General features: G+C 48.7%; 1 protein-coding gene and 1 pseudogene across 1 annotated transcript in view; one reads left to right on the top strand and one right to left on the bottom strand.

Moving 5' to 3' along the window:
- The window catches only part of PARP1 (poly(ADP-ribose) polymerase 1), a 44,024-nt gene that overhangs the window by 4,705 nt on the left and 14,829 nt on the right, over positions 1 to 24,490 (bottom strand). The window contains exons 2-20 of the mRNA XM_069768400.1: positions 23,872 to 24,034; positions 22,998 to 23,119; positions 16,208 to 16,370; positions 15,271 to 15,386; positions 13,896 to 14,113; positions 6,747 to 6,843; positions 6,510 to 6,626; positions 6,188 to 6,364; positions 5,026 to 5,161; positions 4,800 to 4,940; positions 3,928 to 4,155; positions 3,672 to 3,740; positions 3,021 to 3,153; positions 2,278 to 2,473; positions 1,981 to 2,109; positions 876 to 959; positions 649 to 771; positions 439 to 567; positions 131 to 229 (exon numbers count right to left, since the gene is read on the bottom strand). Of these exons, the coding sequence (XP_069624501.1) occupies positions 131 to 229; positions 439 to 567; positions 649 to 771; positions 876 to 959; positions 1,981 to 2,109; positions 2,278 to 2,473; positions 3,021 to 3,153; positions 3,672 to 3,740; positions 3,928 to 4,155; positions 4,800 to 4,940; positions 5,026 to 5,161; positions 6,188 to 6,364; positions 6,510 to 6,626; positions 6,747 to 6,843; positions 13,896 to 14,113; positions 15,271 to 15,386; positions 16,208 to 16,370; positions 22,998 to 23,119; positions 23,872 to 24,034 (2,640 nt within the window). The remainder of the gene's footprint in view (positions 1 to 130; positions 230 to 438; positions 568 to 648; positions 772 to 875; positions 960 to 1,980; positions 2,110 to 2,277; positions 2,474 to 3,020; positions 3,154 to 3,671; positions 3,741 to 3,927; positions 4,156 to 4,799; positions 4,941 to 5,025; positions 5,162 to 6,187; positions 6,365 to 6,509; positions 6,627 to 6,746; positions 6,844 to 13,895; positions 14,114 to 15,270; positions 15,387 to 16,207; positions 16,371 to 22,997; positions 23,120 to 23,871; positions 24,035 to 24,490) is intronic.
- On the top strand, positions 11,386 to 12,333 carry LOC138680726 (adenosine receptor A1 pseudogene; annotated as a pseudogene).

Genomic DNA, 24,490 nt, shown 5'->3' with positions numbered 1-24,490 from the left:
ACAGGACATAGTTCGTGCTGCAGACGACGGCACGGGGCTGCATGCAAATACCGCAGTCACGTGGCCGGCCCATGAATTGCCACGATTTTCTAAAAGGAGCCTTACTGAGAAAAGTTAGTAAAAGACTCACATCGAGGATCTCCAGGTCGTACGCGTTGTGGGTCTCGGCGTGCGTGTTCTTCACATACTGATGAATTATCTTGGCTTCCTCAGAATCTTTGTCTACCACCTGTAAGTAGAAAAAAAAAAAAAAAAAAAAACACAAAAAAAGTGTAAAAGTTTTCCATAACTTTATACTGCAATCCATTCTTCTAATTTTACTCCCACCCCCAGGGGCTGAAATATAGATCCCCTGGTCTTGTTGGAATAAGCCCCTTCAGAAAGAAAGCAGCGCACATTGTCCCCCAAAGCGACATTTTGGGTGGAGGCTTCCATTACCTTAATGTCAGTTTTAATCTTTTCATACTTGATGTCGATGGGATCTTTCTCGGAGTCGTCCGTGCCGCCTCTTAAGAGACTGTAAGCCACTTCGATGTCCAGCAGATTGTCCAGCATCTGCACCTTGGCCTGGAACGCAGGAGAGAAACGTTACGCCAAATGTCTGCACCGCGCCGGGACCCAACGTGCGCAGCGCAGTCGCCCACTGACCTGGATGTAGTCTGCGTTATTCAGGAGAGGCGGCTTTTTCATTCCAAAGTCGTGGGGTATTAACGTGTAGAAGCGATTGGACAGATCCAGTAATCGAGCTTCCGTGGCGCTGTCAGATACAGCCTGAAACAAAACGTTAACGCTCTGGTCATTTCCGACCGCAAAGCTCATATGTAACAGTGTTCAGAGATGGCACCAGAAGGTCGATGGCGGCGCCCGGGTCTCACCTGCTGCACTTCGTTCAGTATGGAGTAGGCGCTTTGGATCTGTCGTTTGCTCAGTTTGCCCAGTGGCATCTTCTGCAAATCAATCTTCAAAACAAAAAAAAAATGAATTACAAGGCTTATATCTATATATCTACATGTCCATGTCACTGGTTTTGGTGGAAATGAGCGAAAACAGGAGCCCAGGAGAAAAAAAAAGGTAAGTCGACCTCCAGAAAGGGCATGGTGGACGCAGATAATTCCTGAAAGTTTCATCTCAAGTTCTGCATTTTCCTGGTGTCCTCATCTTGACTGCTACCAGCAGGCACCACCTGTAGACCAGGCAGATGGCACAGGACGTCCAGCTCCTCCAAGATGGCACATCTCCTTGCATACTCTCAAGAGCAGCTTGCAGGACATGAGAGGTTAGACAGGGCCAAAAAAAAGAACCTAAAAAAAAAAAATAGTAGGAACATATCTGCCCCTTTGGGCGAGGAGATACGAGGAGCACTGCAAGAGCCCTACAGTATGGCTCAGACTCCACCATGGCCGACGTCCTGTGGTGGGACCATTGCTCCCAGTCCTGCGCGGAGTGATCGGCCTACACCAGAGAAGCCAAGAATTGGCAGCATTGACAATGATGTCCCATTCTCAAATCACAATGAAAACGTGAGAGTCTGGAGACTTCATGGTGACCAGAACATCATCATCCAGCAGGAACGATGGTCGTGGGCAGGTTTTCATCTGGGTAGGCTTATCCTCCACGTATAAATCAGAAAAATAGCTCCAAACATAACAACCAAGTAAAAAAACTTGTCTAACAAAAACACAGCAGGAAAAGGACCTAAAATAATAAATCTTGATGATTTTATCTTTAACAAACCCGCGTATGACTATTACCAAGGACGCAGTGGAGGCCAGAAACGCGTCAGTGCTTCACATCAGCACGTGGAAATTTTAACTTTTTGTTAATGAAAAAAGCAAAACCGCGTGCGGTATTTCACATAACTCCAATATCTAATGCTTCCATCTTGGGCGGATTGGGGTTGTATACACTGGAGACCAAATGATAAAAAGACTCCTTTTAACTTCTATGAGAAATTCAATTTGCAAAGGCAAAAAAAAATACCTCGAACTCCACCATGGCTTTCTTCATGCTCTCCACATCAAATATCATCTTGATGAGCTCCTGCACCGGTTTGGGAAGTTTGGATTTTGCCCCGGCTCCTTCTGAGAGTTTTTTCACCACATCTTCCTCCTGCGAAAGCCAAGAATATTGTACAGGATAAAGCCCAAATAATCAGTACACGACTGGCCACACGGTGAATGTTGGGACAGCCCTGGTTGTAGAGCAGGACGATCCTGCAGATGGAGACCTAAAACAGCGAGGTCCAGGGAGACTAAGCAGGACCCTCTAACTACATACCTGCCCATAGTCTATCTCCAGGGGGTAGAACTTGTTGGGGTATTTGGTGAAGTTTGTGGAGTGCCAGGCATTTCCCGTCTTTTCTTGGTACAGGTTCAGGAAATGATCTATGGCGTCTTCTTTGGAGCTCATTTCTTCCAGTTTATTACTTCCAATAACTGTTCCCACGCGACCCCAGGAACGAAACACCCAGTACCTGCGAAACGCACAAGAAGAGACTCATTACCTGCCTGTGTGGGCACACTGGGCAATGCCACTCCAAGGAGCGATAGTGGAAGAGCCAGAAGGGGGTGGCCCCGACCGCCGGGAAGGCCAGCCCCGACCGCCGGGAAAGCCAGCCCCGACCGCCGGGAAGGCCAGCCCCGACCGCCGGGAAGGCCAGCCCCGACCGCCGGGAAGGCCAGCCCCGACCGCCGGGAAGGCCAGCCCCGACCGCCGGGAAGGCCAGCCCCGACCGCCGGGAAGGCCAGCCCCGACCGCCGGGAAGGCCAGCCCCGACCGCCGGGAAGGCCAGCCCCGACCGCCGGGAAGGCCAGCCCCGACCGCCGGGAAGGCCAGCCCCGACCGCCGGGAAGGCCAGCCCCGACCGCCGGGAAGGCCAGCCCCGACCGCCGGGAAGGCCAGCCCCGACCGCCGGGAAGGCCAGCCCCGACCGCCGGGAAGGCCAGCCCCGACCGCCGGGAAGGCCAGCCCCGACCGCCGGGAAGGCCAGCCCCGACCGCCACCTGCCAGGAACCACAGACCTGGAGTCTCTGTCGTGCTCGATTAGCTGCAGCTTGTAGTAAGAGTTTGTCCCTCGAGTTATATCCACCAGGCCCAGGGTAGCACTGAAGATCTTGCCGCTCTTCTCCAAAACATGGCATGTATTTTCCAGTCCTGGAAAAAAAAAAAAAAAATTCCAAACTTTAAAAGAAAAGCCATTGACCTAGAAGGAAAAAAAAACACCCAGCCGAGGACCGGCGTTCTGTAAAAGGGTGGACATGACAAAATTCAATTAATCTATTCACATGCAGAATCACTCAATTAAAGGGACTGTCCAGGACTCATGACATCAGTAGGAGGATTGGTGGGAGTCCCAGCACCGGCCCCCCGATGATCAGTGATTTGTGGTTCAGCACAGCTCCATACGTTGTGTTGCGGCCGATCTTCAGGACTCCAGCTCAGATCACATTCACATCAGTGGGGGCCGAGCTCCAGAATCCGGGGACAACCACAACATCGTGTACGGAACTGCGCGGTTCACTGCATACATTCAGCCATGGTGCGAGCTGCAAACAACTGAACTAGCGATGCCGGACCCTCACCAATTTCTAAGGAGAGGTCAACATTATAAACATAATGGACAACCCCTTTAATCTGCCCCCAGAGACTGTACCCCAAAGTCACAGACTTACCGGAGTCTGGGTCAATGGCTGCTCCTCCTTTCACGGTCAATTTCATTTTTTTCTCCAATTTGCTTCCTCCTGAAATTAGGAAATAATTCTGTTACCCGCTGTAGCATCACAATAGTGCATACATTCTACACAGGCCGGGTCTTTCTTTGGGGGTCCGAGACATGAAGGGTCTCACACGATTGGATGATAACTCGGCCAATAATTCATCTGCAGATCTGGACACGATTGTGGGTAAGTGGTGGTCTGCTGTACTCACCCTGCTCCTCCTTCACTTTCCCCGCGCTCTTCCCTGTGTTAGATTTGGGTTTGGGCTTGGCGTCCACTTCTGTCTTGACCTCGGCCCCCCAGGGTGATATCCCGTGCTGGGTCAGGACTTCCTGCACGCTCTTCCCAGACTGCAGCTCCTTGAGGAAATCCTCGCTCACCACTCGCAAGTTGGCGGATTTGACTTCTTCCATCTTCTTATTCATCTTCTCCACCTCCTCTGTAGATGATCAATACACAAACAGGTAAGGACGAGGCGGCGCAGAAGGGGGCGGACGAGGCGGCGCAGAAGGGGGCGGACGAGGCGGCGCAGAAGGGGGCGGACGAGGCGGCGCAGAAGGGTGGCGGACGAGGCGGCGCAGAAGGGTGGCGGACGAGGCGGCGCAGAAGGGTGGCGGACGAGGCGGCGCAGAAGGGGGCGGACGAGGCGGCGCAGAAGGGTGGCGGACGAGGCGGCGCAGAAGGGTGGCGGACGAGGCGGCGCAGAAGGGGGCGGACGAGGCGGCGCAGAAGGGTGGCGGACGAGGCGGCGCAGAAGGGTGGCGGACGAGGCGGCGCAGAAGGGGGCGGACGAGGCTGCGCAGAAGGGGGCGGACGAGGCGGCGCAGAAGGGGGCGGACGAGGCGGCGCAGAAGGGGGCGGACGAGGCGGCGCAGAAGGGGGCGGACGAGGCGGCGCAGAAGGGGGCGGACGAGGAGGCGCAGAAGGGGGCGGACGAGGAGGCGCAGAAGGGGGCGGACGAGGCGGCGCAGAAGGGGGCGGACGAGGAGGCGCAGAAGGGGGCGGACGAGGAGGCGCAGAAGGGGGCGGACGAGGCGGCCCATCATGCACACCAGCTGCTGTACACTGCGGCTCGGTACTTACTCGTGGTACTTATGCAAACTGTGGCCTTATTTACAGATCCGGTCGTCTTTCCGCCCAGCTCCTCAATTAACGCCTTTGTTTCCTCTTTATTCTTGGACAGTTTACCAACAACAAGAACCACCATTTTGGTCAATGGTTTGCCTATTAATGAAATGGAAGGACATTTACCATCTGGCATCAGTCGCAAAACATCCACTCAGAATTCACAAGGGAAGCGGCCACTCACCCTCAGGTAACGGCTCTTCTTTAACAGCCGGAGCGGTGACGACAGGAGCAGAGACGGGCGCAGGAGCGGCAGGAGGGAAGACGCGGTCCTGGCGTTTACACTTGAACTTCTTCAGATACGGAACCTCGTAGAAAGCCTGAATACAGAAAACACCGGATTACTGACCGCAACATGGTGACTGCAGAGCAAATACAGACAGCCGGAAACTAGGAGAACGTTCACATACTCGTCAATAGGGGGCAGCATTATAGCAGTTATATTCTTGTACATAGGGGCAGTTTTATAGTAGTTATATTCTTGTACATAGAAGCAGTATTATAGTAGTTATATTCTTGTACATAGGAGCAGTATTATAGTAGTTATATTCTTGTACATAGGGGCAGTATTATAGTAGTTATATTCTTGTATATAGGGGGCAGTATTATAGTAGTTATATTCTTGTACATAGGAGCAGTATTATAGTAGTTATATTCTTGTACATAGGAGCAGTATTATAGTAGTTATATTCTTGTACATAGGGGCAGTATTATAGTAGTTATATTCTTGTACATAGGGGCAGTATTATAGTAGTTATATTCTTGTACATAGGAGCAGTATTATAGTAGTTATATTCTTGTACATAGGGGCAGTATTATAGTAGTTATATTCTTGTACATAGGGGCAGTATTATAGTAGTTATATTCTTGTACATAGGGGCAGTATTATAGTAGTTATATTCTTGTACATAGGGGCAATATTATAGTAGTTATATTCTTGTACATAGGGGCAGTATTATAGTAGTTATATTCTTGTACATAGGGGCAGTATTATAGTAGTTATATTCTTGTACATAGGGGGCAGTATTATAGTAGTTATATTCTTGTACATAGGGGCAGTATTATACTAGTTATATTCTTGTACATAGGGGCAGTATTATAGTAGTTATATTCTTGTACATAGGGGCAGTAATATAGTAATTATATTCTTGTACATAGGGGACAGTATTATAGTAGTTATATTCTTGTACATGGGGCCAGTATTATAGTAGTTATATTCTTGTATATAGGAGCAGTATTATAGCAGTTATATTCTTGTACATCGGGGCAGTAACTTTTTTCCCTCTACATACGATAGTGAGCATTGGATTATAGGAGACACATAATAGACATGTTCTGTCATTTACCTTCGGTGTCACCCAGTCCTTTCTGTTTGGGGTCTGTGTTTTGGCCACACATTTCGTCCAGGAGCTGATGTCTCCGGTACAATAATAAGCATCGGTCTTGAACACAAACTGTCCTTTACATTCCTCACAAGGGAGCAAAGCACCAAACGCCATGCCATCTGCCACCTGGTCCATGATCTAAGGCATCACAAGGGAGAAAACAAATGAACGCGATTTACACTCACTCGTAACAGTAAGGCAGAATATTCCAGGAGACAGATTATTTCTGCAGTGTCCTGCTTGCTGTGATTTAACATGTCGTGTCCCGGCGTGCGGCACTTACATTCGTCTCCCCAGACGGGACCTGCTGTTTGTTCGCGATCAGCAGCTCCTTCAGGTCGTTGGTGCTGCAGACCTTCTTCAGCTCGTCCTTTATGCTCCACACCAGCTCTGACTGCTCCTGTGCCGAGAGGAGACAGAAAACAAGTGTAAAACACAATATTTAAAATGATCATTTTCTCCCATGAATGATAAAACCCAGGAATATAGATATCAGACGTTCTGCACGTCACCAACTCACCTTGAGTAATTTTTGTAGCTTTGATTCCTTTTCTTTCTCCTTCTTCAATTTCTTTTTGGAAACAGCAGATCCGTCAATCTCATCTCCTTTCCTCTTCCTAAATGAACGTGATAGATCAACAGTCAACGAGCCGGGAAATTACATCTCACACTGTCCGAGAGCTGCAGATGCCGCTGACCACTACTATATAGCAATGGCTTACATCACTCATCCTGTATTATACCCCAGAGCTGCACTCACTATTCTGCTGGTGCAGTCACTGTGTACATACATTACTGATCCTGAGTTACATCCTGTATTATACCCCAGAGCTGCACTCACTATTCTGCTGGTGCAGTCACTGTGTACATACATTACATTACTGATCCTGAGTTACATCCTGTATTATACCCCAGAGCTGCACTCACTATTCTGCTGGTGCAGTCACTGTGTACATACATTACATTACTGATCCTGAGTTACATCCTGTATTATACCCCAGAGCTGTAATCACTATTCTGCTGGTGCAGTCACTGTGTACATACATTACTGATCCTGAGTTACATCCTGTATTATACTCCAGAGCTGCAGTCACTATTCTGCTGGTGCAGTCACTGTGTACATACATTACATTACTGATCCTGAGTTACATCCTGTATTATACCCCAGAGCTGCACTCACTATTCTGCTGGTGCAGTCACTGTGTACAGACATTACATTACTGATCCTGAGTTACATCCTGTATTATACCCCAGAGCTGCACTCACTATTCTGCTGGTGCAGTCACTGTGTACATACATTACATTACCGATCCTGAGTTACATCCTGTATTATACTCCAGAGCTGCACTCACTATTCTGCTGGTGCAGTCACTGTGTACATACATTACATTACTGATCCTGAGTTACATCCTGTATTATACCCCAGAGCTGCACTCACTATTCTGCTGGTGCAGTCACTGTGTACATACATTACATTACTGATCCTGAGTTACATCCTGTATTATACCCCAGAGCTGCACTCACTATTCTGCTGGTGCAGTCACTGTGTACATACAATACATTACTGATCCTGAGTTACATCCTGTATTATACCCCAGAGCTGCACTCACTATTCTGCTGGTGCACTCACTGTGTACATACATTACATTACTGATCCCGAGTTACATCCTGTATTATACTCCAGAGCTGCACTCACTATTCTGCTGGTGCAGTCACTGTGTACATACATTACATTACTGATCCCGAGTTACATCCTGTATTATACTCCAGAGCTGCACTCACTATTCTGCTGGTGCAGTCACTGTGTACATACATTACATTACTGATCCTGAGTTACATCCTGTATTATACCCCAGAGCTGCACTCACTATTCTGCTGGTGCAGTCACTGTGTACATACATTACATTACTGATCCTGAGTTACATCCTGTATTATACTCCAGAGCTGCACTCACTATTCTGCTGGTGCAGTCACTGTGTACATACATTACATTACTGATCCTGAGTTACATCCTGTATTATACCCCAGAGCTGCACTCACTATTCTGCTGGTGCAGTCACTGTGTACATACATTACATTACTGATCCTGAGTTACATCCTGTATTATACCCCAGAGCTGCACTCACTATTCTGCTGGTGCAGTCACTGTGTACATACATTACATTACTGATCCTGAGTTACATCCTGTATTATACCCCAGAGCTGCACTCACTATTCTGCTGGTGCAGTCACTGTGTACATACATTACATTACTGATCCTGAGTTACATCCTGTATTATACCCCAGAGCTGCACTCACTATTCTGCTGGTGCAGTCACTGTGTACATACATTACATTACTGATCCTGAGTTACATCCTGTATTATACCCCAGAGCTGCACTCACTATTCTGCTGGTGCAGACACTGTGTACATACATACATTACTGATCCTGAGTTACATCCTGTATTATACCCCAGAGCTGCACTCACTATTCTGCTGGTGCAGTCACTGTGTACATACATTACATTACTGATCCCGAGTTACATCCTGTATTATACCCCAGAGCTGCAATCAGTCAGCGTCCTAGAGTTAGAGGCTTTTCTATGATCCCACGTAATGATTTGGGGACGATTACTCTTTCTCGGAGCTGAGTATAAGACTCATTAATGAAATAGATGATGATGATGATGATGATGATGAAACGTGACTCGGTGCAGTGAGCGCCCACTGTGGGGTTTGTTTCGTGTGACGCTGTGCTCCATAATTAGGACACTTCCCTGACGAGGTGTGACTGCTGTGTACCCCGAGTAGGGACCCAGCTGGATCCTCTGGAGTGGGATATGAGGGGACATTAGAGCCTCGGCGTCTAATTACTGAGCTAATTAATCAAATCAATGCTCGACACCTTCACTAATGATGGAGAGAGGCATCTGCTGCCAGGAGGGGACGCACTGATAAAAAGGAGGACTGGAGACCGGCGGACACGGGAACCATCCGACCTTCAGTCCTGGACGTCATCGGACATGGAGCAGCCCTGTAAGTCCTGTGCGGCCCATAGACGAGGTGAACGCGTTTCAGGCAGGATGGGGAGATAACATTTAGGGGGCAGGAAGCTGACACTTTAAAGGGGTTATCCCCCCCCCCCCAAAAACAAAACAAAACAAAAAAAAAAAAAACACACAAGTTGTCCCTTTATCTTATGATGCGTGAAACATGGCGATTACTAGGGGTCCGACGCATGCACGCGCAGCAGCAGACCCGAGCATGCGCAGCAGCAGACCCGAGCACGCGCAGCAGCAGACCCGAGCACGCGCAGCAGCAGACCCGAGCACGCGGTTGTGCTGCAAAAGAAACATTAACAATAGATCTATTACCTCCCATTCTACCCCAGCTCATATCGACCCCTCCACTTTACTCAGTCAGGAATGTTTTAATTAGTAAAAATATGTTTTCCCTCCCAACTCCTGTCGAAACCTGGTGTGAGTCTTTATGGGAAGCTGTAACATCTGAAAATGCCATTTCCCTGCAGATAGGAGGTTAATCTGTCCTGTTACAATACAATCTGAAAGTCCAGCTTATGGGAGAAAATAAAATTCTATCCTCCAGGGAGCTGCCGGCTTTCAGTCACGGGGACTAGTACAGAGCGATTAGTGACGCCCCGACACTGACAGCTCGCTTTGCAAAGATGCGAATGACTGAAAGCAGGCGGCTCCTGGATGGGAATAACGTGAATATTCTACCAGTAGCCACATTATCACTGCGGTGGTCGGGCAGCATTGCAAACTATTTATCTGCAGATTAACCCTACATGTGCACGTGAATCGCATTTTCCAAGTTGACATATTCACGTTAAAGTAAGATGCATCCAATACTCCGAAAAATACAGATGCATTTACCGGCTGCATGCATTGTACACGTTGCATATACTGCAGGCACTACATTTACTGCCTATGCACTGCGTATACTATGCAATTGTTTCACTAAACGTGTATTCTTCTAAGTGGTCACCTGTCCAGGGGATAAGCCATAACTCGCAGATCAGTGCGGTCTCTTGGCTAGGTGCACAAGCTCGACCATCGCTCGATTTAAACAAGCAACCTCACCAATCTAGAGGCTATCACCTGTCCTATGCACAGACATTACTCCTTAAGAAATACACCTTTAAGAGCCGGCATTGCAGATTTATGGAGCCTGCACCATATGGGCTGGAAGATTTCAGTATGTTGCTCCTACATAGGTCACATCATCCAGTGTAGCCCCCGTCGTTGGTGGCACCGTGGTGGGCAGCGTAGCCCCCGTCGTTGGTGGCACCGTGGTGGGCAGCGAAGCCCCCGTCGTTGGTGGCACCGTGGTGGGCAGCGAAGCCCCCGTCGTTGGTGGCACCGTGGTGGGCAGCGAAGCCCCCGTCGTTGGTGGCACCGTGGTGGGCAGCGAAGCCCCCGTCGTTGGTGGCACCGTGGTGGGCAGCGTAGCCCCCGTCGTTGGTGGCACTGTGGTGGGCAGCGTAGCCCCCGTCGTTGGTGGCACTGTGGTGGGCAGCGTAGCCCCCGTCGTTGGTGGCACTGTGGTGGGCAGCGTAGCCCCCGTCGTTGGTGGCACTGTGGTGGGCAGCGTAGCCCCCGTCGTTGGTGGCACTGTGGTGGGCAGCGTAGCCCCCGTCGTTGGTGGCACTGTGGTGGGCAGCGTAGCCCCCGTCGTTGGTGGCACTGTGGTGGGCAGCGTAGCCCCCGTCGTTGGTGGCACTGTGGTGGGCAGCGTAGCCCCCGTCGTTGGCGGCACTGTGGTGGGCAGCGTAGCCCCCGTCGTTGGTGGCACCGTGGTGGGCAGTGCAGGACCATATCGCATGCCCCAATTAGCGCCTCCCAGGGAAGAACACGGCTGCATACATAAAGCAGGTCAGTAATAAGGACATACGGGTGCGGGCATGACCCCCATTGTGAGGCTCTAACACTAACGCAGGTCAGCACTTAGCAGCACTACAACTCTCAGCATGCTCCTATAGATGTTTTCACACATTTTGCTAGAAGATTTGACTACCGACTGATGCACGGGCTGGACGCGGGTCTCCAAGGCTGCAGAGCTCGGATCAGGAGACCCCCGGCGGCCCGTGCATCGAAACGTGCCTATATCCGTCCATCATCATCTAACGCCATCTTTCCCTCTCCAGAATAATCGCACGATGAACGTCAGCGACTTCATATTTACAATGAACGTCCCTTACACGGCGGCCGAGATCGTGATCGCCTTCACCGCAGCCTTAGGCAACATCCTGGTGTGCGTCGCCGTCATGCAAGACCGGAAGCTGTGGACGGTGACCAACTACTTACTGGTGTCCCTGTCGGTGGCGGACGTGGGCGTCGGGGCGTTTGCCATCCCGTGTGCCGTCCTGACGTCCATCGGCATCCCCCGATACAACCTGGAGCTCTGCCTGCTCATGCTCTCCGTCCTGATCATGCTGACCATGAGCTCCACCTTCAGCCTCCTCGCCATCTCCGCGGACCGGTACATCGCAATCCTCAACCCCCTGAGGTACAGGAGCATAATGACCCCCAGCAACACGTTCATCCTCATCGTCGCAGCCTGGATCGTTGCATTTCTCAGCGGGCTGATGCCCCTGATGGGGTGGCACAAGCCCCGGCCGCTGCATGGGTACTGCGTCTTCGTCCACGTCATCGACATGACTTACCTGGTGTACTTCTTTTCTTTAGTCTTCTTCTACTTGCCGGTGATCATTATGCTCGTCATCTACACCCAGATTTATTTTGCGGTAAGGAAGCAGCTGCACGGCACCGTGGCGGGCATGCAAGCGGGCAAACAAGGCGCGGGGATGAAGGAGTTTAAGACGGCCACGTCCCTCTTCACCATCATCTTCTTCTTCATGCTATGCTGGGCTCCTCTGCACGTGATGAACGGCGTCAGCCTGCTCTGCCCGGAGTGCTACATCCCCCCCGACATCCTGAACATAGGCATCATCCTCACCCACGCCAACTCTGCCCTCAACCCCGTCATGTACGTCTACAAGCTCAAATCCTTCAGGAAGACCTTCAAGAAAGTCTTCCTGTGCGGGGACGGGGCGGTCACCCCCAGCAAACGTCCCCAGCGGCCCTCCATTGCTCATCTACACTGATAAGAGTCGCTAAAGGGGCTCTCCGGCTTGTATCAGAATAAAGGGGTTGTCCGGGCATCTGATGATGACGACGACATGTCCACGGGATACGCCATCGATCGTGGGAGGCCCGACAGCCGGCACCTCCACCGATTAACTGGGAGGGGGGGGGGGGGGTGCCACTCACTTTTTAGTGATATTTTTAGTTATATTACAACAATTACCGCTTTTTTAATACAATACAATTCCTGTACTGATACGAATATACTCCACAGCTTAACTCACTATTCTGCTTATGCAGTCACTGTGCACATACATTACATTACTGATCCTGAGTTATATCCTGTATTATACCCCAGAGCTGCACTCACTATTCTGCTGGTGCAGTCACTGTGTACATACATTACATTACTGATCCTGAGTTACATCCTGTATTATACCCCAGAGCTGCACTCACTATTCTGCTGGTGCAGTCACTGTGTACATACATTACATTACTGATCCTGAGTTACATCCTGTATTATACACCAGAGCTGCACTCACTATTCTGCTTGTGCAGTCACTGTGTACATACATTACTGATCCTGAGTTACATCCTGTACTATACTCCAGAGCTGCACTCACTATTCTGCTGGTGCAGTCACTGTGTACATACATTACATTACTGATCCCGAGTTACCTCCTGTATTATACTCCAGAGCTGCACTCACTATTCTGCTGGTGCAGTCACTGTGTACATACATTACATTACTGATCCTGAGTTACCTCCTGTATTATACTCCAGAGCTGCACTCACTATTCTGCTGGTGCAGTCACTGTGTACATACATTACATTACTGATCCTGAGTTACATCCTGTATTATACCCCAGAGCTGCGCTCACTATTCTGCTGGTGCAGTCACTATGTACATACATTACTGATCCTGAGTTACATCCTGTATTATACTCCAGAGCTGCACTCACTAGTCTGCTGGTGCAGTCACTGTGTACATACATTACTGATCCTGAGTTACACCCTGTATTATACTCCAGAGCTGCGCTCACTATTCTGCTGGTGCAGTCACTGTGTACATACATTACTGATCCTGAGTTACATCCTGTATTATACTCCAGAGCTGCACTCACTATTCTGCTGGTGCAGTCACTGTGTACATACATTACATTACTGATCCTGAGTTACATCCTGTATTATACCCCAGAGCTGCACTCACTATTCTGCTGGTGCAGTCACTGTGTACATACATTACATTACTGATCCTGAGTTACATCCTGCATTATACTCCAGAGCTGCACTCACTATTCTGCTGGTGCAGTCACTGTGTACATACATTACATTACTGATCCTGAGTTACATCCTGCATTATACTCCAGAGCTGCACTCACTATTCTGCTGGTGCAGTCACTGTGTGCATACATTACAGATCCCGAGTTACATCCTGTATTATACTCCAGAGCTGCACTCACTATTCTGCTGGGGCAGTCACTGTGTACATACATTACATTACTGATCCTGAGTTACATCCTGCATTATACTCCAGAGCTGCGCTCACTATGTAGCTCTGGTCTGGTGGTTACACACATACCCGCTCTCGCTCTTCACTGCCGGGAGTTTGGCTTTCAGAGCCTCCTTGTCTTCTGCACTCAGGATGCTGAAGCCCATCATCTGGCTGGCGCTGTACATGGGGAGAAACCCAAGTTCTTCCCTGCGGCTCACAAAACAATCCGGGTGATACCAGCGGTCGATCATGCCCAGCTGAGGCCGTTCCACATCCACACTCTTTTTAGATAATCTGACCTGACCCTGAAGAGGAAACAGACACCGGTCAGTGAGTGAATCGTGTAGAGCAGCCTCATGAAACCCTGCCCTGAACAGCACAGCCCATGTAGGACGTCATACAACCCTGGCCCCCGGGTATAGTGGAGTGGCAGGGGGGCTTCTGCTGCAGCCAGTTGCTTTACAGTCACACACAGGATGGAACTCTGGTAAAGCGAAAACTTCTGCAACTTTATAATATGCTTTCCCACACTATGCCCTTAGTACAATCTATGCTTGTTTACAGCGAATAGGATCATTCCTAGGTTGCATGTTCTACTAATCTTTGCCCAGGAAACAAGCCTGGAGCCAAAACCGCTATTTTTCCAAAATAGATAAAAAATAAAAGTCTGTATGCCTGAAATCAGCACTTCAGGGAGCTCACTGGATGCAATGCTATTATTTAATGAGATCTATATAAATCTGTATGCAACGAGCTCCCCCTAGTGGTGACTGCATAAATCTGTATGTAGTGATCTCCCCCTAGTGGTGGCTGTATAAATCTGTATGTAGTGAGCTCGCCCTAGTGGTGGCTGCATAAATCTGTATGTAGTGAGCTCCCCCTAGTGGTGACTGTATAAATCTGTATGTAGTGAGCTCCCCCTAGTGGTGGCTGCATAAATCTGTATGTAGTGAGCTCCCCCTAGTGGTGGCTGCATAAATCTGTATGTAGTGAGCTCGCCCTAGTGGTGGCTGTATAAATCTGTATGTAGTGAGCTCCCTCTAGTGGTGGCTGCATAAATCTGTATGTAGTGAGCTCCCCCTAGTGGTGGCTGTATAAATCTGTATGTAGTGAGCTCCCTCGAGTGGTGACTGTATAAATCTGTATGTAGTGAGCTCCCTCTAGTGGTGACTGTATAAATCTGCATGTAGTGAGCTCCTCCTAGTGGTGACTGTATAAATCTGTATGTAGTGAGCTCCCTCTAGTGGTGGCTGTATAAATCTGTATGTAGTGAGCTCGCCCTAGTGGTGGCTGTATAAATCTGTATGTAGTGATCTCTCCCTAGTGGTGGAAGCAACAAGAACCTTCTTTCATCAATACAATGGATTTGGAGCCATATATTAGGAAAATGGAGCAAAGACACAAATATATAATAAAAGATGAGTTTTTTTGCACAGTCCAATCTACATCATACTCCTGTTACCTTCTCTATCTTTTCCACACAACCTTTGCAGGTGCTTCGGTTGGACTTTGCATATTCAGCTGCAAAATCATTCAAGGTCATACTTGCTTTACCGCCTTTCCCTTCACCTCCAGGTCCTGCAGGGGGAGAAGTTGTCAGAAGAAAAATATTCACCCCCTTTTTTTATACACCATTTTAAGCCAAAAAGGGCAACATTTAAATGAACTGAACCCTCGAAAAACTGCACAGATCCTTAATAAAAAAAAAAAAAAAAGAGAGAGGAGGTTGTGTCAGGAAAGAACACTAATGTTTCCATTCACTGACAGCAAACACGGCCATCACAAACAATTGTAGACGGCAAAGTCATACAGAGGTGCCACCAATCTCGAATAGAAGCAAACAAATAAAAAAATATATATTATATTTAAGGTCAAAATGTCCATGAAAGTAAAAAAAAAAAAAAAAAAGTTAAAATCATTTAGCCCATTATGCAGGGAAAAAAAAAGTCAAAAGTGCCGCTTTCAATTCTTTGCGTCTCAATAAAATAACTGGGCAAAAAAAAAAAAAAAAACGAGCAAGCCCTCATAAAAAAGATCCATTGATGGAAGAAAAAAAAAAAAATAATGCATCACAGAAAACTAATAACAGCAAAAATAATTTTTTTTACAAGTCTGCTATGATCATAATAGACTGAAGAAACATTTTTCAGGTCCATTTTTGTACCATACAATGAACGCTGTAAAAAAAAAAAAAAAAAAAAAGGAAGAGCCCCACCATATTATTGCACTTGAATTTTTTTTTTTGCATTCTTCAGCAAATGGTATCATTCAAAACCAAAACTCATCGTCCAAAAACAAACAAACAAACAAAACAAAAAGTTAAAAAAGGCAGAGCGAATTCTAAGAGTACAATGAAAGGTTCCAAGGGCCTTTATTGCACAGATCTCCCCCCTCCTTACCGGCGGACATTCCTCCGCTTTCGATCGCCTTCTTGATCTTCTCCTGGTCCTCCCAGCGCAGCTCTGTGAACCCATCGATTTCCCCGGTAGACAGGACTCGTGCCCGTTTCCAAAAGCAGGAATAGTGGTGCCAGTGTGGGACCTTCCCATCAAACATGGGGGACTGTAGGGGAAAACAAACATTGACTATCACACGGCCCCACAGCCAGAGGCCCCCACCACCCCGGCCACTCTGCCAGAGCAGCCGCCGCCCACCACCACCACCCCGGCCACTCTGCCAGAGCAGCCGCCGCCCACCACCACCACCCCGGCCACTCTGCCAGAGCAGCCGCCGCCCACCACCACCACCCCGGCCACTCTGCCAGAGCAGCCGCCGCCCACCACCACCACCCCGGCCACTCTGCCAGAGCAGCCGCCGCCCACCACCACCACCCCGGCCACTCTGCCAGAGCAGCCGCCGCCCACCACCACCACCCCGGCCACTCTGCCAGAGCAGCCGCCGCCCACCACCACCACCCCGGCCACTCTGCCAGAGCAGCCGCCGCCCACCACCACCACCCCGGCCACTCTGCCAGAGCAGCCGCCGCCCACCACCACCACCCCGGCCACTCTGCCAGAGCAGCCAGTGAGCTGTGCTACAACCCAGTTGTCAGATGCTTTATTACAAAGGGTCATTAGGGGCAGTGGATATCAATCAGATCTCCGGCACAGCGTAGCTGAGCTGTGCCACAACCCGGTTGTCAGATGCTTTATTACAAAGGGTCATTAGATGCAGTTGATATCAATCAGATCTCCGACACAGCGTAGCTGAGCTGTGCTACAACCCAGCTGTCAGATGCTTTATTACAAAGAGTCATTAGGGGCAGCTGATATCAATCAGATCTCCGGCACAGCGTAGCTGAGCTGTGCTACAACCCAGTTGTCAGATGCTTTATTACAAAGAGTCATTAGGGGCAGCTGATATCAATCAGATCTCCGGCACAGTGTAGCTGAGCTGTGCCACAACCCGGTTGTCAGATGCTTTATTAAACAGGGTCATTAGGTGCAGTTGATATCAATCAGATCTCCGGCACAGCGTAGCTGAGCTGTGCTACAACCCAGCTGTCAGATGCTTTATTATGAAAGTAGCAAATCAGTGCAGAATTCCAATAGTATTTGCACAGGTGATTAGTTCTGTATATACAGAAAACTGAGACAGGTATGATTTGGGGAATAACCCTTTAAGGCCTCCGTCGACAGCAGATAAAAGCCTGCCCCCCCCCCCCCCCCCGATACTGGTGACATCAGCTGACAGTATAATATGTACGGGGCCTCTCATCTCTCCCCTTTGGGATTGGTGAATTCCAGGGGTCGATCATTTTCTCATCGAGGACATAAATCGATGCCAAGAGTCGAGCAGCAGTCATCTCAGAACGCAGGCGCTCGGCCGAACGGTCCGACATACGGCGGGAGGAGGAGGTTCGCCAATGGCCACTTTGGCTGACTGCCGTCTAATAGGTCTGGGGGGTCTTTGCAATCCGTCATGTCAGAATGAGCTCACTGACACATTCTCAGAAAACTCATTAAAGCGGCCAGCATTAGAAAGAGAAAAACACAAAGTGACTATTTTCATAGAACCCCCCACTGTAAATAGGATTGAACAGTCCCAAATAAATGCATTTATGGAAAGGAAAAACAGAATATTGACCCCCAATGATAGACGACCCCTTTAAAGCCCATATGCCCATTTTCTGATGCGGCTCCCAGACGCCGATGTGTGAGCGTGCCCACCCTGTAATCCTAAGGTAATAAGATGAGCACCATTACTCTTGACAACTTTGAGTTCAAAATTGCATTGTAGAAGGGGCACGTCGTCACATACGGCCGAAGTTGTATGCAAATCAGGCAGGAAGTGTCGGGGGCATGGAGGAAGCAGCCCACGTACACCCGCGCCCCTGCACTTCCTGACTGCTGCCGCTACCTGAGAAATAGCAAAAATCTGTGCACCCCGAGGAACAAAGACAGGAATGTAACGGATCCTGTAATGCAGAAACTTATATTTAAAGGGGAAGATCCAGGAAGGCTGAAATCTACATTCTAGTTACAAAATAGACACCTGGGTGGCATCATAGAGCCCGGGCATGAGATCGATGCAGTTTTTTTTTTGTTAAACACTGGGAGTACCCCCTTTAACCCTTACAGACATCGGGTGTAATAGTACGCCGATGTCGGGGTCCCTCCCCACTGCCGGAGCACACATCTTTCCCGGGACACGTCAGCTGTTCTGAACATCAAACATGTGCCTGCAATAGCCCCGGGTGGAATCGCGATCTACCCATGGCTATTAACCAGCTAAATGCCGCTGTCAAACTCTGGCAGCAGCATTCAGGGTGTGTGCACACGATGCGGATTTTGCTGTGGATCCGCAGCAGTTTCCCATAAGTTTACATTACAATGTGAACCTATGGGAAACCAAAAACGCTGTGCACATGCTGCGGAAAAAAAACGCAGCGGTTTACATTCCGCAGCATGTCACTTCTTTCTGCGGATACTGCAGCGGTTTTACAGCTGCCCCTATAGAAAAGCGCAGTTGTAAAAATGCAGTGAAATCTGCAGAAAAACTGTGATAAATCCACGATAAATCTGCAGCAAAAACACAGCGTTTTTGCCCTGCAGATTTATCAAATCCGCTGCGGAAAAATCCGCAGTGGATCATTCTACGTGTGCACATAGCCTCAATGATTCCGAGCTTTCCTTCACCCCCCACATCCGATCACTGGCTCGCTCTTCTTACCTGCATCTCAAAAAACATTTCTAGAATTTGATTTCGCCCTTTTTTTACTTTCGACTCTGCAAAAACGCTTACTGTTTCACTTATTCATTCTCGTCTGGACTATTGTAACTCTCTACTAATCGGCCTCCCTCTTACCAAACTCTCCCCGCTCCAATCTGTCCTGAATGCTGCTGCCAGGATCATATTCCTCACCAACCGTTACACCGATGCCTCTACCTTGTGCCAGTCATTACACTGGCTACCCATCCACTCCAGAATCCAGTACAAAACTACTACCCTCATCCACAAAGCACTCCATGGCTCAGCACCACCCTACATCTCCTCCCTGGTATCAGTCTACCACCCTACCCGTGCCCTCCGCTCCGCTAATGACCTCAGGTTAGCATCCTCAATAATCAGAACCTCCCACTCCCGTCTCCAAGACTTTACACGTGCTGCGCCGATTCTTTGGAATGCACTACCTAGGTTAATACGATTAATCCCCAATCCCCACAGTTTTAAGCGTGCCCTAAAAACTCATTTGTTCAGACTGGCCTACCGCCTCAATGCATTAACCTAACGATCCCTGTGTGGCCTATTTATAAAAAAAAAAAAAAAAAAAAACAGGTTCCTCGCGTTATGTTCTCATTCACTTTATGCAGTATTAGCCCTCTGTGTCTGTACTGCTACATACTTAGGCAGTTAACTGGTTCATGCAGCTTTACATGAACACCTGAGCCTTACACTATGGCTGGTCCGAATAACTAAAGCAATTGTTACCATCCACCTCTCGTGTCTCCCCTTTTCCTCATAGTTTGTAAGCTTGCGAGCAGCAGGGCCCTCACTCCTCCTGGTATCTGTTTTGAACTGTATTTCTGTTATGCTGTAATGTCTATTGTCTGTACAAGTCCCCTCTATAATTTGTAAAGCGCTGCGGAATGTGTTGGCGCTATAAAAACAATCATTATTATGTTTAATAATAAAAATAATAATATTATCTAAATCGCACTTCCGGCCATCGGGCTGGAAATACGCACACCAGTGGGTGACCCCCGTCACGTGATCACGGGGTGACCGATGTGTTAGCTGTTAGCATGACAACCTGAGACCTCTATGGTTGTCAGTGTCGGCTTGCTGTGAGCGCCACCCAGTGGTCGGCGCTCACAGCAAGTCAGTAAATCTGCTATATAGAGCCGATCAAGTTGTGGCAGCTTCTAGTCTCCTATGTAAGGTAAAAAAAAAAAAAAATGCGTATATATATATATATATATATACACACACACACACACACAGTACAGACCAAAAGTTTGGACACACCTCATTTAAAGATTTTTCTGTATTTTAATGACAATGAAAATTGTACGTTCACACTGAAGGCATCAAAACTATGAATTAACACATGTGGAATTATATACTTAACAAAAAAGTGTGAAACAACTGAAATTATGTCTTATATTCTAGGTTCTTCAAAGTAGCCACCTTTTGCTTTGATGACTGCTTTGCACACTCTTGGCATTCTCTTTATTAGCTTCAAGAGGTAGTCACCGGGAATGGTCTTCCAACAATCTTGAAGGAGTTCCCAGAGATGCTTAGCACTTGTTGGCCCTTTTGCCTTCACTCTGCGGTCCAGCTCACCCCAAACCATCTCCATTGGGTTCAGGTCTGGTGACTGTGGAGGCCAGGTCATCTGACGTAGCCCCCCATCACTCTCCTTCTTGGTCAAATAGCCCTTACACAGCCTGGGGGGGTGTTTGGGGTCATTGTCCTGTTGAAAAATAAATGATGGTCCAACTAAACGCAAACCGGATGGAATAGCATGCCGCTGCAATATGCTGTGGTAGCCATGCTGGTTCAGTATGCCTTCAATTTTGAATAAATCCCCAACAGTGTCACCAGCAAAGCCCCCCCACCCCATCACACCTCCTCCTCCATGCTTCACGGTGGGAACCAGGCATGTAGAGTCCATCCGTTCACCTTTTCTGCGTCACACAAAGACACGGTGGTTGGAACCAAAGATCTCAAATTTGGACTCATCAGACCAAAGCACAGATTTACACTGGTCTAATGTCCACTCCTTGTGTTCTTTAGCCCAAACAAGTCTCTTCTGCTGGTTGCCTGTCCTTAGCAGTGGTTTCCTAGCAGCTATTTTACCATGAAGGCCTGCTGCACAAAGTCTCCTCTTAACAGTTGTTGTAGAGATGTGTCTGCTGCTAGAACTCTGTGTGGCATTGACCTGGTCTCTAATCTGAGCTGCTGTTAACCTGCGATTTCTGAGGCTGGTGACTCGGATAAACTTATCCTCAGAAGCAGAGGTGACTCTTGGTCTTCCTTTCCTGGGGCGGTTCTCATGTGATCCAGTTTCTTTGTAGCGCTTGATGGTTTTTGCAACTGCACTTGGGGACACTTTCAAAGTTTTCCCAATTTTTTGGACTGACTGACCTTCATTTCTTAAAGTAATGATGTCTGCTCGTTTTTCTTTACTTAGAATTTGTATTATGGCAAGAAAAAAACAGCTAACAGTCTATTCAGTAGGACTATCAGTTGTGTATCTACCAGACTTCTGCACAACACAACTGATGGTCCCAACCCCATTTACAAGGCAAGAAATCCCACTTAACCTGACAGGGCACACCTGTGAAGTGAAAACCATTCCCGGTGACTACCTCTTGAAGCTCATCAAGAGAATGCCAAGAGTGTGCAAAGCAGTCATCAAAGCAAAAGGTGGCTACTTTGAAGAACCTAGAATATAAGACATCATTTCAGTTGTTTCACACTTTTTTGTTAAGTATATAATTCCACATGTGATAATTCATAGTTTTGATGCCTTCAGTGTGAATGTACAATTTTCATAGTCATGAAAATACAGAAAAATCTTTAAATGAGAAGGTGTGTCCAAACTTTTGGTCTGTACTGATATATATTTAAATCACCCCCTTTCAAAATAAAAGATAAAAGTCAAACATGCACATATTTGGTATCACCATGTTCAGAATCGCCTGATCAATAAAAAAAAGGATTAACCTGATCTATAAACGGCATATCAAGAAAAAGTCAAAATTACGTTTTTTGGGTCACCGCAACATTGCATTAAAATGTAATAGGTGATCAAAAGAACGTATCTGCACAGAAATGATATTAAAAACTTCAGCTCGGTGCTCAAAAAAATAAGCCCTCACCCTAAAATGGAGACGCTACGGGTATCGGAAAATGGCGCAATTTATTTATTCTTTTAACAAACTTTGGAATTTTTTTTCACCACGTAGATAAAAAAAGAACCCAGACATGTTTGGTGTCTATGAACTCGTAATGACCTGGAGAATCATAATGGCAGCTCAGTTTTAGCATTTAGTGATGCTAGCAAAAAAAAAAACAACAAACAAGTGTAGGATTGCACTTTTTTCTTCGCAATTTCATTGCACTTGGAATTTTTTTCCCCGTTTTCTAGTACACGACCTGGTAAAACCAATGATGTCGTTCAAAAGTACAACTCGTCCCGCAAAAAATAAGCCCTCACATGGTCATAGTGACGGGGAAAAAAAAAAAAGGTTATGGCTCTGGGAAGGAGGGAGACCGAAAAACCGAAAAAAAGCTCCGGGGGGGCGGTGTTAAGTGCACAGGAAAGCAGCTTATTGCTCCAGAAGCACCCCTTTAAGTGACTGGGAATAGTTTCACACCTGCTTCAGGGATTTTTTGCATGGGAACCCCCTTTACAGGCACAGGAATAATTTTACATGTAGAACACCCCTTTAAGGGCAGGAGACTACAGCTTATTACACCTGGAACACCCCTTTAAGGGCAGGAGACTACAGCTTATTACACCTGGAACACCCCTTTAAGAACAGAAGACTACAGCTTATTACACCTGGAACACCCCTTTAAGGGCAGGAGACTACAGCTTATTACACCTGGAACACCCCTTTAAGTGCACGTTGACGCTGCGACATTTCAGATGGCAGTGTAATAGTCGCAGGAGGGTACTTTATACCGGAAGTGCCCCGGGCACACGGCTCTGCACGGAGCCCGCCGCCGCATGATTACCTGCACCATGATGGCGAGGCGCAGCGACTCCTTGGCGATGTTATCCCCGCATTTCTTACACGAGGCCCGGCCGCTCTTGGCGTACTCGGCCCGGTACAGCTTCTCGGAGGCCTCGGCCATGTCTGCAGGCGGAAGGGATGAGCCGGTCAGGACGCGGACACAACACACACAGGACACGGGAGGACCAGCGGCGGCGGCGGCGTGCAGCCAGGAGCCCGCCACACAACGGAGCAGGCAGCAACAGCCGAGCACCGAGCGCTCCCTGCACCTCACACTGCAGCCTGCGGATCGGCCGGCGACTACTCCGCCCTGCTGAGCAGAAGAGGCTAGCACCAGGAGATAACGGGGCTGGGGCAGGACGTCACGTGGTCGGGAGACTTGGGGCTGTTTGTGTTGTGCTCCTCAAACCACGTGACTGCTCACAGTCCCCCCAATAGTAACACAAGAAGGGTCCCCCACTGTCACCCCGCGGCGTGGAATCCAGGACAGGAAACCTTTATTAACCCCTCCATGACCCAACCATTTATTTTATTTTTTTGCTCTTTCATTTTTTTATTTTTTTTTATTTTAGTGATTGAAATAACAGCCAAAATAATTTTTTACAAGTCTGCCATCATCATAATAGACTGAAGAAACATTTGTCAGGTCCATTTTTGTACCATACAATGAACGCTGAAAAAAAAAAAAAAAAGAGCCCCACCATATTATGGCACTTGAATTTTTTTTTGCATTCTTCAGCAAATGGCATCATTCAAAACCAAAACTCATCGTCCCAAAAAAAAAAAAAAAAAAAAGTTAAAAAGGCAGAGCGAATTCTAAGAGTACAATGAAAGGTTCCAAGGGCCTTTATTGCACAGATCTCCCCCCTCCTTACCGGCGGACATTCCTCCGCTTTCGATCGCCTTCTTGATCTTCTCCTGGTCCTCCCAGCGCAGCTCTGTGAACCCATCGATTTCCCCGGTAGACAGGACTCGTGCCCGTTTCCAAAAGCAGGAATAGTGGTGCCAGTGTGGGACCTTCCCATCAAACATGGGGGACTGTAGGGGAAAACAAACATTGACTATCACACGGCCCCATAGCCAGAGGCCCCCACCACCCCGGCCACTCTGCCAGAGCTGCCACTCCCCGGCCACTCTGCCAGAGCTGCCACTCCCCGGCCACTCTGCCAGAGCTGCCACTCCCCGGCCACTCTGCCAGAGCTGCCACTCCCCGGCCACTCTGCCGGAGCTGCCTCCCCCCCCCCCCCCACCACTCTGCCGGAGCAGCCTCCACCCCCCCCCCCCCCACCACTCTGCCGGAGCAGCCTCCCCCCCCCCCCCCTGCCGGAGCTGCCTCCCCCCCCCCCCCACCACTCTGCCGGAGCAGCCTCCCCCCACCACCACTCTGCCGGAGCAGCCTCCACCCCCCCCCCACCACTCTGCCGGAGCAGCCTCCCCCCCCCCCACCACTCTGCCGGAGCAGCCTCCCCCCCCCCCACCACTCTGCCAGAGCAG

Source organism: Ranitomeya imitator, chromosome 5, assembly GCF_032444005.1.
Source record: "Ranitomeya imitator isolate aRanImi1 chromosome 5, aRanImi1.pri, whole genome shotgun sequence".
In the NCBI taxonomy this organism is placed as follows: Eukaryota; Metazoa; Chordata; class Amphibia; order Anura; family Dendrobatidae; genus Ranitomeya; species Ranitomeya imitator.
The sequence above is the reverse complement of the archived record's forward strand: the minus strand, read 5'-3'. Positions and strand labels throughout refer to the sequence as shown.